The sequence below is a fragment of the Equus caballus genome, chromosome 11, assembly GCF_041296265.1.
Source record: "Equus caballus isolate H_3958 breed thoroughbred chromosome 11, TB-T2T, whole genome shotgun sequence".
Lineage (NCBI taxonomy): Eukaryota > Metazoa > Chordata > Mammalia > Perissodactyla > Equidae > Equus > Equus caballus.
This window is the reverse complement of record NC_091694.1, coordinates 26,618,057-26,633,346: the sequence shown is the minus strand read 5'-3', so window position 1 is coordinate 26,633,346 and position 15,290 is coordinate 26,618,057. Positions and strand designations below refer to the sequence as shown.

At 39.4% G+C, this 15,290-nt stretch overlaps 1 protein-coding gene across 9 annotated transcripts in view; it reads left to right on the top strand.

Annotated features, from left to right (window-relative positions):
- Window positions 1–13,441, top strand: part of SPAG9 (sperm associated antigen 9) — a 126,868-nt gene extending 113,427 nt beyond the window's left edge. For 5 of the 9 annotated variants that reach the window (XM_023652782.2, XM_023652776.2, XM_070226304.1 and 2 more), the window contains 5 exons: window positions 274–387; window positions 1,674–1,712; window positions 2,645–2,821; window positions 5,653–5,802; window positions 9,861–13,441. In XM_023652782.2, the coding sequence (XP_023508550.1) occupies window positions 274–387; window positions 1,674–1,712; window positions 2,645–2,821; window positions 5,653–5,802; window positions 9,861–9,976 (596 nt within the window). In that variant the 3' untranslated portion in view covers window positions 9,977–13,441. The remainder of the gene's footprint in view (window positions 1–273; window positions 388–1,673; window positions 1,713–2,644; window positions 2,822–5,652; window positions 5,803–9,860) is intronic. The other 4 variants (XM_023652784.2, XM_023652781.2, XM_005597498.4 and 1 more) reach the window with 1 other exon arrangement.
- Window positions 13,442–15,290: the final 1,849 nt, after the last annotated feature.

Here is a 15,290-nt window from a genome sequence, read left to right as displayed (position 1 = left end):
AAATCCTGTGTCATATTTCCTGATCAACAGTACCTTCTTTCTGAATGATAATGTAATGCCAGCCACTTTTAGATTTTTCTTTTTCCATTAACCATTAATTGTCAGGTGATAAAGCCAAATGAGAATTTATTTTGATGTACACCTTCAGGAAACATCCAGCTAACTCTGTCACATTTGCTCTCTGTTATAATAATCCAGCTACTCTGAAGGACTTGGAACCTCGAATGTCATCTGCTCTGGTTTCTCAATAAAATATTTCCCCCCACTCTACAGGTACTGGAAAATTGGGCTTCTCCTTTGTGCGGATCACAGCTCTCATGGTGTCTTGTAATCGTTTGTGGGTGGGGACAGGAAACGGTGTCATCATCTCCATCCCATTGACAGAAAGTAAGTATAATTGTAGTTAACTGTTGTAGTGCAGACAGGAGAGTTGCAGAGAACAGTCATGTCCAGAATTCAGGCAGAAGGAGTTGTTTTGGTGTTGGCAAATCTGTAGTGATTCAGAAAATCAAGCTGGTGGCAAAGATGTAACCATTGTTCCTTTACTCTTTCTATGAAACTTAGAAACTCCGGTGAATAACAGTTTCTGTGTATCAGGGCCAATGTTTATCATTAAAAGTTTTCATTGTGAGAAGCTGTTTTTCTCAATTCAGGAATCACAGTCCTATTTCAGCTTTTAAATAAAAGTGGAAGTCCATTTTTCTTTCAGCTTTATTATACCAGTATCCAGAAACACTACCCAACATTCATTCTCATTGTTCATATCTCCCTAGCAGTTAGTTTAGGATATTCCGTTTGGCATATTTGAGGTTTAGAAAAAGTTGTGGGAGAAGTTTCTCAGGAGGTCAGCAAGCCCTTCCTTATTCTGGAGACAAACCATCTCTCGTGTATTTGAAAAGAATGTGAACAAATTGTACATTGTATGTTTTCTATATTATGTTCTGTTATTATTATTTTTGTGAACAAAATGTACATTGTATGCTTTTCATATTCTGTTCCATTACGTTGATCATTCATTAAATGAGTGTTTTTGTGTTGCAAAATTCACGAGCAGGAAATGGTTTGAAAACGAGTGCCATAAGTCCATAAAGTGGGTTAATAAACACCTCAGAATTGCGCCACGTTTTTTCAAGGGAAAGGGACAAGGACTGGAAGGCAGTATAGCTGGAGCCTATAAAGAGCCTAAATTCTTAATCCCAGCTGTTTTTTCTGCAATTACTTACCAATGTACATGTTTAGACCACTTCTTATTTCCTAAGAGATTCTAGGATCCCCAGAATTCATTTCAGTTCTTTTTATAAAGAACTTACTTTTTAAAGTTCCATCCATTTTAGCATAGTTGTATGAACAGGATTTCTTAAAGAAAAATGGGAAATATTAGTATTTAGGAAATGGTCTTTATTCACTGCTTATTCACTGAAATTGCTTTATAATTAAGAAAAGCAAAATCACAGTAAATCAAACTGTCCTTTTTGATCAGAGATATTCTGTGGAGGCTTTGGAAGAACTTTGTGTGTTACTTGGTGTTATACCAGTTAGACTTTGTTAATTTAGTTAGGAGCTTTGAACGCCAAGTTGCCAGATAGAAGACGCTGAGAGTGGTGGCTCGCAGTAATTCTTCTCCTCCCTGTCGTGCACCTCTCCATGTCCCCTTTCCTCCTCTCTCACTTTAGCCGTAATCCTCCACCAGGGACGTTTACTGGGGCTGAGGGGTAAGTGCAGATCCTGAACCAAACTCTTCTTCCTGGCTTGATAGCCACTGTGAGGCTGTTCTCACGTCTCTAGATGCCCTCTTGAATGTTCCTAAATGTCATCCACTTGCAGTCACCGCCTCGCAGCAGGTGTTTTTTTGTTTTTGTTTTTTCAGTGTTTGTTACATGGCCACCAAACTACTGCTCAGCAGCTTAGTCTATTTATCATCTTTTGTTGCAGCTGAACTTTCTTTCAGACTTTGTTTTCCTTCCAATAAAAACACAAAACATCTCTTAAAACTGTCATTAATCTACATTGTTTACTCTTGTTACCAATCATGTTTCTTTCATTCACTTACTTGCCCATGGAAGGGGGATGTTTTGTGAGTCTGGTCATTCTAAAATAATCCAGCAAAAGCATCAGTCTGGTGTAAATAAAAGCTACTCTCTTGTAGTGGCTGGGTCCTTTTAAACACGTCTTTTTACCGCCGCCCTCAAGGAGATGTTCTTACCACAGGGGCAAAAAATCAGAAGATAAACTATAAAAATTTTATTCAAACTGCATGTAACTATTTTACTTTACTTTAAACTATGTAACTGGTTAGTTTTCTAAAGTGGGGTTAAAAAACAAAATAAAATAGGCATACCTAAGATGCAGATGTTTTATTTTGTTAACAAAAATGATTTTTCAAAAATTAGAAGATGTGTTTAAAAAGTAAGCTTAGTTATTGCTAGACTGGCAAAATCCCCTACTCCATTCACTGAGGTACTTAAAAATAACTAGCATGCTATATATCTTTTTTTCCAGCTTTGTCTTGAATTGGCATTGCGGCCCTTGTTTTATCTCAACTGGCTGTAGCTTTTAGATAATATCATAAGGATTAACCAGTAACCTCTTGCATCATTACTATTTTCCAGGGGAAAATATTTGGTATTTGGTTTTTCTCTTGCAGCAAATAAAACCTCAGGAGCACCAGGAAATCGTCCTGGAAGTGTAATCCGAGTATATGGTGATGAAAACAGTGATAAAGTGACTCCAGGGACCTTTATACCCTATTGTTCAATGGCACACGCACAGCTTTGCTTCCATGGGCACCGGGATGCTGTGAAATTCTTTGTGGCAGTCCCAGGTGAGTTAGACGATTCTATGGAGAAGTTGCATGTAATTAACTCTCTTCTGTCTCTTGGTTCCACTATGTAGTCTAATGCTAAGTACTGGAATTTCAGATAATTCCAGTATGATATATGAAAAGTTCAGTAATGGAGGTATTGATAAAGTGCTATAGGGATATTTGAATGAAGTTGTTTTGGAATCTCTCCTCTCCTCCCGGAAGCAAACTTCTTGATTTTTTTTCCGATACTTGCTTACTTTTGGAAAGCAGTGATATTATTTTGTCACCACAGAATACCAAAAATGGTCTTGGCCTAGTAAAGGAGATGGCTAGAAAGAAGCCCCTTTTGTCAAGGCTGCATGCCTTTGATGTAGACGATGGCTCTGGCTCCTCTATCAGTGCTGTGGAGGGAGCAGTGGAGTAGGAGTCTGCGGGTGTGGGCCTTCCACCTCGCCATTTGCCGTGTTATCTTGAGCAAGTCACTTAACCTCTAAGACTCATTTCCTCGTTTGCTAAGTGGACGTGATTACTCTCTGCTCTGCCAACCCCATTTGTTGTGAAAATTAATGAAAACGCTTTAGAAATTATAAAGCACCATCCAGATGAAAAGTGGCAGTGTTGAGGTCTAGTGAAAAATGTTCTGTCTCAAGACTACTAAGACGTTACTGACCATCTGTAAGCAGGATTCATGTTTTAAATATTTTTTTTGCCCATAAGAGGCAAATTTGGGAGTTAGAGAAAGTTCAAATCTGACTTTACTACACCAACTGTGTGATGTTGGACGTGGTAGTGTCTCAGTGTATTAGTCAGGGTTCTTCAGAGAAGCAGAACCCATAGAGGGTGTGTGTGAGGGAGAAAGAGGGAGAGGGAGGGAGGGAGGGAGGGAGAGATTTAATTTAAGGAATTGGTTTATGTGATTATGGGGGCTGGGAAGTCAGAAATCTGCAAGGCAGGCTGGCAGGCCTGAGATCTAGGAAAGAGTTGATGTTGCAGCTCGAGTCCAAAGGCTGTCTGGAGGCAGAATTCCCTCTTCCTTGAGGGACCTATCTTTTTCTCTTAAGACCTTCAACTGATTGGATGAGGCCCACCCATATCATAGAGAATAATCAGCTTTACTCAAAGTCCACTGATGTAAATGTTAATCATATCTAAAAAATAACTTTCACAGTAATATCTAGACTGGAGTTTGACCAAATATCTGGGCACCATAGCCTAGCCAAGTTGATATGTAAAATTAACCATCACACTCATTTTCGCAAGGTTTTCCCAAAGATTAAATGATTAAATGTGCATGGTGCAGGACTTCCCTGTGGTACCCTAACCAGTTAGCAGCATGGTGATGAGCTTCCTGAAACACAGATCATGTATGTTTGTATAGTTATTTCCTTAGGATAAATTCCTAGCAATGGAATTGCTAGTAATAGTGTTTTCTTGCTTTTTTAAAAAAAGAAATAAAATGTCATAGAGTCTCCTTTGAGTCTCCCTTATATCCCTCTGATCCTGCCCTTTCCCCTTTCCCCTCCCTCTAACCGCTCTCCTAAAGTTGATATATATCCTCCTGCCTATGTTTTTATGTTTTTACTACATTGAGCATATCTATAAACAATCTATAGTATTTTTTGGTTTTGAACTTAAATGTTTTGTTGTGTATATATTCTTCTGCAACTTGCCTCTCATTTTTTGAGATTTATGAATGCTTATACATAAAAATCTAGTTCATTCATTTAACTATAGTATTCTAATATCTGAATAAACCTGCTACATTTTATTGTTCTTCTGTTGATGGACGTCTAGGTTTTCCCCCACTATTAAAAGCAGTACTGCAGAAGACCTTCTTGTGCACGTGGGAAAGACTTTTCTGTTGGGTGTAAACCTGGAAGCGGAATTGGCGACGTTGTTGTTTGTTGACTCATTGGCCTTAAGGATTAAGCCCTTCGTTTGGCCTTATTATCATACCTTTGTGTTCTTGCTTCTGAGGCAGAACTAACTAGTCTGCTAACAGAAGTTATCTCTGCCTGACTTGCTTTCTTCCAGAGTGTAATTGAGTGATGCGAGAATGACGCACTGTGGGAAAAATTCAAACTGTCTTATCCACTTCCAATAGAAATTAATTTTTTAAAGTGTGTCACATCATAGGACTGTGTCCTGCTATCTCCTAGAGGAATGATCTGTGTAGTTTGACCAAAAGACAGCAAATTCTGGCGAGAAAAAATACCCCACAGTCAAAGCTTTCTAAGAGGGATGTCATGGAGATTATAATGTGAATTAAAGGTTCTCTCTTTCTGCCATTTCATGCTCAAGGATTCTACCTTAAAACTTAAACTTGAGAACAAATGGCACATTTCTAGTAATTTTATTTGCATAATCTAAATTAAAAATAAGATGTACTTTTTTTAAATATGAGAGGAAAACAATAGATTTGAAATAAATGTAAATATTAGTTATGAATATTCAAACTCAGCAGGCTCAAGTTGCAGACTTTTCTCAGTCTTTTCCATAAATGCACCCTCTCAGGGAAGAGGCCTCTCCACTCTCCCTGAGATCAAAAAATGTAGCTTATAATATCTGAAGCAGGCAGCTAAGACTAGCCTGGCCATACACAGATAGTGGATTTTGGACCTATTCCTGCTTAGGTACAAAACGGCTTTACTTAGATTTTCAAACTGGGCTCCTATGACCTTTGTAGATGTTTTCTGGTTGTGCAGAGGCTTCTAATGTACTCAGTACTTTGGTTATATTAGAATATACTTACCTTGTTGTTCAAGTTTCTGAAAATTTTCAGAAAAAAATGAGTCTTCTCTACCCCAATCTGTGATAAATAGTATTCACTTCTGTTCCTGTATAAATAGGTCAAGTTGTCAGCCCACAAAGTGGCAGTAGTGGCACAGATCTAACAGGTGACAAAGCAGGGCCATCTGCACAGGAGCCTGGCAGCCAGACGCCCTTGAAGTCTATGCTTGTCATCAGTGGAGGAGAGGGTTACATTGACTTCCGGATGGGTAAGTCCTTGGCTCTGGGAGCTCAGTTTCCAGTGTGACTTGGATTTTCACCCACAGTAAATAAGAAACCACTCTGATAAGTGATTTCTAAGAGCTTTTCTTTGAATTCTGTATTTGGAAAAGGAATTTGTATTTCTTTTTTCCTTTTTTCTTTCTCTCTCTCTCTTTTTTTTTTCTTATACCAAAGTACCTTTGTTTGAAGAAGCATTAGAAAATAGCAGTGCTTGGTCATATGTTGAGGTATTTGTGAAGAGCATTAGATACGGAGTCAGAAGGCCTTGGGCAAATCATTCAACCTCCCAGAACCTCAGTTTCCTCACTTGCAAAATGGAGAAATAAAAATACTTCATAAAATGTTGTTTGTATCAAAATTGGTTTCGTTTATTCATTCTCTCACCTTATAAACATTAATTATCTACTTTGTGCCTGTCAGCTTTAAGCTTGAGATACAGAAACAGATCAGACAGAGCCTCCCTCCAGTAGCTTATAGAACAGAGTGGAGATAGAAACATGTTAATAAATCGCGGTCTTCCAGATGCCCTGACGGGGAGCAGCCAGTTCTTCGTAGGGGCAGGGAGAGAGGGAAGGAGGAAATGAAGCTTGAGATGACTCAACACCAAATAGTGTTAGTCTAAAGAATTGGGTTGGAGAGGGGATGGGAACGGCTGGGGGGATTGGCATTCCAAGGTAAGAGAATAGCCTGACCAAAGGTTTAGAAATGTAAAACCACTTTAATTGAAGAAAAACTATTTTTAAATGACTGGAGCATAGAGTAGAAGCAAGTACAAATTTGACCAGAAGTAAGAAAAGGAGGGGCTAGATTATGGAAGGTCTTTATATACCAAATTAACAAGTTTCATTTTTATCTTTTTTTTTTAAGGTATGCTTTTTGTTTAGGAAGATTGGCCCTGAGCTAACATCTGTTGCCAATCTTCCTCTTTCTTTCTTCTCCCCAAAGCCCCAGTACACAGTTGTATATCCTAGTTGTAAGTCCTTCTAGTTCTTCTGTATGGGATGCCACCACAGCATGGCTTGATGAGTGGTGTGTAGGTCTGCGCCCAGGATCCAAACTGGTGAACCCTGGGCCGATGAAGCAGAGCGTGTGAACTTCACCACAAAGCCATGGGGCTGGCCCCTGCATTTCTATCTTTAAAGCAAAGGAAAACTATTGGAGGACTTTAAATAGAATAGCAATATGATTAGATTCGTGTGGAAGGTGGATTAGAGGTAAAAGACTAGATAGAGATAGGGAAATGAGTTAGGAAAAGAGTAACTGAGTAAGATAGTAACAGTAGGAGTAGATGAGCAGCATGATGGGGAATTGGTAACTAACAGGATGTGGAGAAAGAGGGAATGATCCTTTACTTAGAGATTAGGACTGTCAACAGAAGAAGATCTAGAGGGAGCGAAAGAGGAGTTGAGTGTTGGACATGTTGACCTTGAAGAGCATGGGAGTGGGAATTATCCAGGTGGAAGATGTCCACCGGGCTTTTGAGTCTCAGGGTTTTATATCTCAGGAGGGAGGGATTTGGGGGCTCTTGGCATGCAGTGGTACTAAAAGCCACAAGGGTTGATGAGTTCACCCAAGGAGAGTATGTAGGGTCTAAAAGAAGAGGTTCTAGGATAGAACCTGTATTAATACTCCATTTAAAGAATCATTAGAGCTTATGAAGGGATCCAAGAGGAATGGCCGGAGAGGTACAAAGAAAACACAGAGAACTGGTGTTTGTGAAAGTGTAGTGCTCTGTAAACTATAAAGCACTACACTATAAAACTATTTATTTGCTATAAACGAAGGGATCCTTTGGACTGGCCTAATATCACCGAGATTTAAAAAGTTCCTAAACATAAGGCTTTACAGAATATAACGTAGATCGGTGACAAATACTTATTTTAGTTATAAATTCTGTAAAAAAAAAAAAAAAAAAAAAAAAAAGGAGTATAATTGGGGCTGGCCTGGTGGTATGTAAAGTTCGCGCACTCCACTTCAGCGGCCCGGGGTTCACAGGTTCAGATCCCGGGCGCAGACCTGGCACCGCTCGTCAGGCCATGCTGTGGAGGAGGATTGGCACAGATGTTAGCTCAGGGCCAGTCTTCCTCACTCACACACACACACAAAGTTTAAAATTTAAGGTCATAAATGACAGTGTGCCACATGTAATTAGTGTAAACTAGAATATCTGATGCAAGGGCTTACTGACACTTTTTTAAGGGAAGTATTAACATTAAGTTTAGGAATTGATTGATTCTGGTGATGTCAGCAGGAATGGAGTCATTTCAAAGTGTTTTCAATAATTGACTGCTGGTGGAGAATCCTTTATAGAGAGCAACTTTACTTGGCTGGGGTGATTTTTAGAGGTTTTTCTTGGAGTACAACATGGCAATTGGAACCATACTAAGGAGAATGTTAGTAAAATCTTTGTGGTTTTTCCATTTCCACTAAAAATTCCTTCCATTGTGGATCCTGAAAATAGCATAAAAATTGCTTAACCAGGTTTGTCAGTAAACTCTAATTAATCCAGCCTGAAAAACGGACTTGTCTTAAAGCAAGGGTTAATTTTGATAGTATACATGCCTTTTTAAAAAATTGAATTTGATTTTTTCTTCCATTTCCTTTTTCATTTCCTGTTATGTTTTAGCAATGAGAAATTGATCCCAACAGTCCCATATTTTTAATGGTTTAATTAAGTAGGATTTAGAGACCCTAGGAAATGGTAGTTTTTAAAAATAGAACCTTCAAAACAAAACAACTCAAAAAACAAATGCCAACAACCTTTTGTCTCAGCCAATTAATTTGTCGTTATCATTGTAATTTTTTTAAATTTAAAAACCAAATTTAACTTTTTACATTGTATTGTATTTCAGCTCAGAAAGTGGATTTTGTCTTGAGCCTTTTAAAGCATGCTCCTGTCCACAGTTTGACATCCTGGTGGAAAGGCCCCTAGGGGTTGGGTAAGGGAGAGTTTGGCCTGCAGAGAAAAATGCAAAGTTTTAGGATTTTTTCTCTTCTACTGTTTCTAGTTAACAGTATCAGTGTTTTCTTTTGCCAGCTGAAATTCAGATGAGACACTACCAAATTCTAGTAGATCAGCGTTATAGCTTCGTCCCTTGTTATGTAAGTTTGTAGAATTCTACTGAAGAAACTATCCTGCTGGATGAGTTGTCACTGGTTTGTGCTGGAATCACCCCAGCCAAGTGAAGTCCCTCTCTATAACGGAATTCTCCACCAATAGTCACTTATTTAAAGCACTTTGAAATGATTCTGTTCCTACCAGAATAACCCTGCTTTACAACAACGAAACCAGTTACTTTGCATTTGCAGAGAGGAGAATGGTCTGCTAGCACTGGGCCTTCCAGAGCAGTGTCTTTGATCAGGACCTCATTTGTCGAATTCACTCAGCTACTCCCAGAAGAACCTGTAACCTATCTGTAGCACTGCCTCATTTCTTCATCTGCACCATACGCTGTTAGTTCATAACCACCCCTAAACTTGAAGATCATGGAAGGCAAACCCCAAGTAGTGATGGAGCTGCTGTCTCACAGTGCTGCAGGGAGACAGTTCCATTTCCGTGCACTTGCATCAGTTACCTTAGAGTGGAGAACTTCACTGTGACTGACGAGTAGCCGGAGTTGTTTGGGTTTAGTTCGTTTGTGGGCTCTATCCCCATGCTTTCGCATGTATAGTACTGTGTAGTCTCAATTCTTAGTTTGAAAAAACAAGATTAGACTGTCCATTTTGGATGAACACAGAATTGGACAGCTTTGCCTTCTTAGCTTCCCATTTCTGTTAACTTCCGTATGCAGACATATTGGGATGTGTTTCCAACATAGTATGGTGAACTCACTTTGATAAATGTAGTCTGAAAAATGAATTAACCTTTTCGGAAGTCAGGCAGCGAAGATTCTGACTCATGGCATTCCTTTTACTGTGTTCTCTGCAATGGGGGTCAGACAAGTTTTGTGCATACTGTTCAGCACTAACCACGAGCGTGTGTCGGATGTACATGGGCCTGCATATTTCATCTCGACCTAACTTGAGTCTCCATATCATCCACCAGGTGATGAAGGTGGAGAATCAGAACTTCTTGGAGAGGATCTTCCACTTGAACCTTCTGTCGCCAAAGCAGAAAGGAGTCACTTGATAGTGTGGCAAGTGATGTATGGCAGTGAGTGAGCCATAGGAAACGGGTGGAGACGGGGAAGCCGTCTCTTCTGCATGGTTTATTTTCCCTTTTCCCCTTTATTTAATGCTCTCTTTGTGAAATAAGTTTCACCACATAATGTGCGAGCATTTTTTTTCCTGTTAACTTTATACTACAAAATCTGTCCTACCGTCACAATACAGGAACTAGCTGTTTTACTGCGCCAGTGTTATAGGCATTTTCAGGATATTGTGAACAAATCAAGAATGTTTACTTTCTGCAAACTGGTGAATTATAGAAAGCAATCCAGATGTGGTTTACTCTGCCACAGTTAATGTCACTCATTTAGTTTGATGGGGTCACTTTTTAGCTGTCACTAATAATGGAAATAGTGGAAACACTTGATAAATGAAACTGTACCATTAAGTACAATAGTAAAGTTTCCCCCAGTGTATTATAAAATTGACACAAGCTAACTTCAGGTGGATTATCAGGATTTATCTAAATGTCCCAAGAGGGCTAAAAGCTAACTGTAAATTACTTTAACTTTCACTTTCAAATCTGACAAATCTTGTTTATATGGTATATAAAACTTTGTTTTCATCAGATTTTGGGGGGGTTTTATATTAAAGAAATTAAGACTACACTATTTAAATAAAAGTTTCCTGTTTCTGACTTATTAGAGCTCTAAAGTTTATGAGGCCTGCTTCTCTGAATATTCTGAATTTTTTTTTGAGACTAGTCTTGCTCATTTTCATACTGACATGTCTGAAAAGTTTATTATTTATAATGCTTAGAAGATACACTTCAGCAATGGGAGAGTTTTTTTTTAAGGAAATTGTGTTGGATTCCTTGTACCAGCAGGCGGTGGTGGTTGGTTGAGTTTTTTCCATGTAAAAACATTCACCTGTTTACCAGTTGTTCTTGGACTGCCCTTAGCAGTTAACAAGAGTAAAGCTGCACTGGTGACGGACAGCAGCCTGACGAACTGAGTGAGGGATTTGATTAGAAACGGTGTTGTTTTTGTTCTGTATAAACTACAGAACAGCTAGCACTGGATATTTTGTATGTAAATGACACATTGTTTAAGCTCTTGTGCCCTTTTGAGATTAAAATGCCATCTTCAAAGAAGAAAACTAGGAAGGGGAACAAGACAAAGCCAAGATACCGTAAAGTGAAAGTTGACATTACATATTTTCACTCTCAGTGCCCGTTTAAAAAATAGTCTAACTGACATTCTTGTTTAATAAGTTTTTAAAAACCATTATGCTGCAGTTTTTTTCCCTCAACCTTCTTGAAAGTGTGTGATTTATGATCTCTTATCCATTACTTTAAGCAAAGCTAAAAATAAAGTTAAGTGCTATTTTAAAACTGTAAACCTATTGGATAAATGCCCCCCAGTCATCAGGACTGCTTCAAGGAGGAGAAAGCAAACACAGGCCTCAGACTGTCTAAGCATTCTTACGTACCAGGGACTTTTTTTCCTGAACTGTCATGCAAAGATATTTGTAAAAAGTACCCCAGTGACTTTTAAGCATATACATGATGACTAGATTATAAAATACGTGGGATTTAATGAGCCAGAGGAGGCCTTTGGATCCATTTGGCCACATGTGTCTATAAGCACATTGTGTACAAAGTAAAATTGTGGCCACTTTAGACGGCTGGATGAAAAAAACTCTTTTGGTAACAGCTGTATTAAAAGGATAATTTTTTGCTTGAGATACTTAGTCACTTTTCTTCAGGGCACCAAAATTTAGGCCACTTTTCCATAGCTCGTAAGCTATGTTTTTATTTTATTTTACATCTGAACCATTTTTGGCAATACCTTTAAAAAACCCACATATTAAATATTTTGGGAGGATATTGTATAAATTCATTAAAAAAAGATACACCAAAGTGTTTGGGAATTTTAATCCCAAGAAGTAAATATCCCAGAGTCAGACCCTGTTGCTCTTCAGTCTTTTACATGTTTATACAACTGAATGTCACGTGGGAAATCAGGAGTTAGAGATGAAAAAACGCAAACATGTTACAATGGTTCTAATTGCTCTTTTTCAATTTACTGGCTTTAACTTAAGGAATATAGGTATGTAGTTATTTTATCTAAAGCTGTCAGATTATCTGTGGCCCTGTTAGTTAACTTCAGGGATTAGAGAGAGTACAAGAACGTCTGTACAATTCGTTTTAAGGGCTTGTCCTTATGTTCGTAATTTCAGTTAAATATTTTCTACAGATTGCTTTACTTCCCCCCTTTCCCCAAGAATAGGTTTATATTCTTGTAATATTCACTTTGGTCAAGGAGATAACCTTTGGAAGAAAATGCCAAAATGTCAGCTTGCAAGCAGCAAGGTGGAAGGTGGAAGCTGCCTGTGGCTGCCACGCCAGGGACAGAGAAGAGGCTCGAGTGCCTCAGGTCGGTCTCTCCCTGAGAAAACGTTTACCCTGTTGGAAGAAATAAGGGATACCGAGAACTGTCTCGTTTCATCACGCTTGGGCTGTGTGTGAGGTTGAACCATGTGAAATTGCCAACGTTTGACCGTTGCTTATCTACAGAGATGGCAGTATCGTATACGTTGACCTAGTGCTTTCTGTTAAATGCAGGGTAAAATCCCTGTGAGGCAAAGGGAGGGTATTCTCTAGGACTTCAGTTTTGAGAGTGTTTTTCTCTAACTTGTGTGGATCTAAATTTTTAAAATAGGAATGAATATCTTAATAGCTGCAGCTTGTTGAGAGTGTAAAATGTTTTGAGCACAAACTATGCAGCACATAACTTTTCAGATTAAGTGTGTTGGCATAGAAAGGTTAAAGTACATTCTCTCAGTTGATGTATTGTTCATTTCTTGTAAAGGTCTTCCTACATTTGAGAATAGACCCTTTAACATAGGCTGCCTTAGTAACAAAACAAAGCAAAACAATTGTCTCATAATATTAACTGTCCTGAAGAACGTGTGTCTTGCAAATGCTGTGGAACTGAATATTTATTTCCTTGTGAGTATTATGACCGTTACCAAAGGACTCAACAAGATTTAGGCTCTTCTTAATTGATCATGTTGACAAAGGGACTCATTTGGTCCCAGTTTGTAACATGGGAAGAGTAGAGAAGAGAGAATTAAATGTGGAAATCATAAATGCTTTTCTAACAGGGTTATGCTATTTTGTAACACTAAATGTCTTTTTCTTTCTCTTAAAAAAATTAAGTTTTTATTATTAATTTTGTCGTACATTTCACAATGTTTGAATATATTTTAACCATATTATGTTCTGAATTTGTTTTTTGTTCTAGACATTTTATCCAGAATTTTACTTGCCTCTATAATCTGAAAACTGGGTTCTAGAGTGTCCCACTTGCTGTCTCTTAGAGGCTGAGGCTTCATTTCTATGAGCCAAAAGCTCATTTAGCAATGTAGTTATTTCAGTATTTATTTCTATCATGGAATCCCTGGGGTTCGGAATGTAACTTTGTACATGAAATATATATAAATATGTATATGAAACATGTGAGGTCCAGTGTATTTTGTTTTGTTTTTGCCTTTCCTTGGGGTTTTGAACTTGGTTTTCATTTGAGGGTCCAATAATCTTACCCCATCAAACATGCCATATCTGAGGGACTGTCACTGTTTGGCACTGGCTCAAGGTAAGCAGTGGGGAATACATGAAGAACATGTCTGCTTGGCTCACGTGTTCAAATGAGATATGAGTAATAGACCATAGGGCTTTCTAGAAGTGTCGGTGTGCTGAGTAACAGCCCACACATGAGACTACCATTTGCCAGCTTACTCAGTAATAAGAGGCAGACTAATGTCGATGGTAATAATATGGTGTGCCTATTTGTGATCCCTTTGCTTGGGAGAGACTCTGCAAGGAAGGATGATTATGAAACTAATCATGTGGTAGCACAAGGTGAATCCATATTCAGTGCAGTGGTATTTAGTCAAATCCAGGGTATTTTGTTTACAAGAAATATGGGGCTCTGACGTGATAGTATAAGTAGCCCTGACTGGCATGTTAATAGGACAGTTCACTAGATGAAGGCACAGCCGTTTATCCAGTGAGGTTGGATGCTCTAGAATATAATTCACAGCCTGGCTCATTCCTGCTGTACCGGACCTTACCTAACTGCCCTTTAGTCGTCTGGGGCTTGCCAAGTCATTGTTTTGGAAACCGATTAATTCCTTTCAGCCTCATTCCGTCATCTTCCTGATCCAGCCAGTTTCCGGTGAAAAGCTGGAGTAGCAGCACAGGACAGGAGACATTCATTGTAGGTTTGATGGGGGAACAGGACAGGAGCGCTGTCTTTCTAACTGGAATGGTAGCCTGCAGTCCTACCCAGTGGGGAAACTTTCTTTCAAACCTTGGTGAGGAGATGCTGCTTAGGCCCCAAGCTCTTCCTCATCCAACCCCAGCCTCTCACATTCCCTGTAGGTGTGAGAGCCCTCGTGTAGTTAGGGGACTTCTCAGAATACCTTAAATATTCGGTAATTAACACAGTTCAGTTTAAACTCATTTCCTTTAGAGACAGAGTGGTAGAGTGGGAAAGAAGGCTGTAGACCTGTCCAGACTCTGCCTCTACAGTGACCCCAGGCAGGTCCCTTTAACGGCACCCCAGAGTCACCCATAAAGGCATAAAACTCCACCCGAGACCTGCTGAATCAGACTTTTGTGGGGTCTGGACCCAGGTGTCTGTGAAGTGTCCTAGGTAAGTGTGCTATGTGGCTTAGGTTGAGGAATGTCGCATTAACATCTTTGGACCTTAGTTCTCTGGTGTGTTAAAGGAGAGTGGTTTCTCCAGGTGGTCTGAACAAAATACCAACCCTAATGCCCTCTGGTTCAGTGACCCTGGCTCTCATTTGCCTCAGTGTGTTGTCTGTACAGATACCAACCATACCTGCTTGCAGACCAGGGTTGCCCAGTCCCCCATGAGGCCAAGCTCTCTGGTGAGTGGGATTTGATTACTTAGAGTTTCCAGTTTATCAGAACCACACTGTACAAAAGGAGGCGCATAGCTTAGCTCCTTGCTTTTATGTCCAAGTAGAACATTGGGTCTCACCCACAGTCAAAAAGTAGTTATGATTTGATTTAAGGCCTCAAAGGAGAGGTAGACCAATGATCCCCAGCTCAGGGAGGCCCACAGCTTCATGTAAAAGTCGCAGCTCTCACAGGCCAGGAGAGGGCGTGTGGCCAGAATCACCCCAGGGCTAGTTCCAGAATGAAATTATTCCTTCTTCCTCTCACCTCAGGAGTACCACACTGTACTGGTATATTTGGAAAAACAGTTACCCAGGTGATTCCGATCCTTCCATTGGGAACCGCTGCTTAAGAGGAACTCAGGCAGCCCAGCTGGAT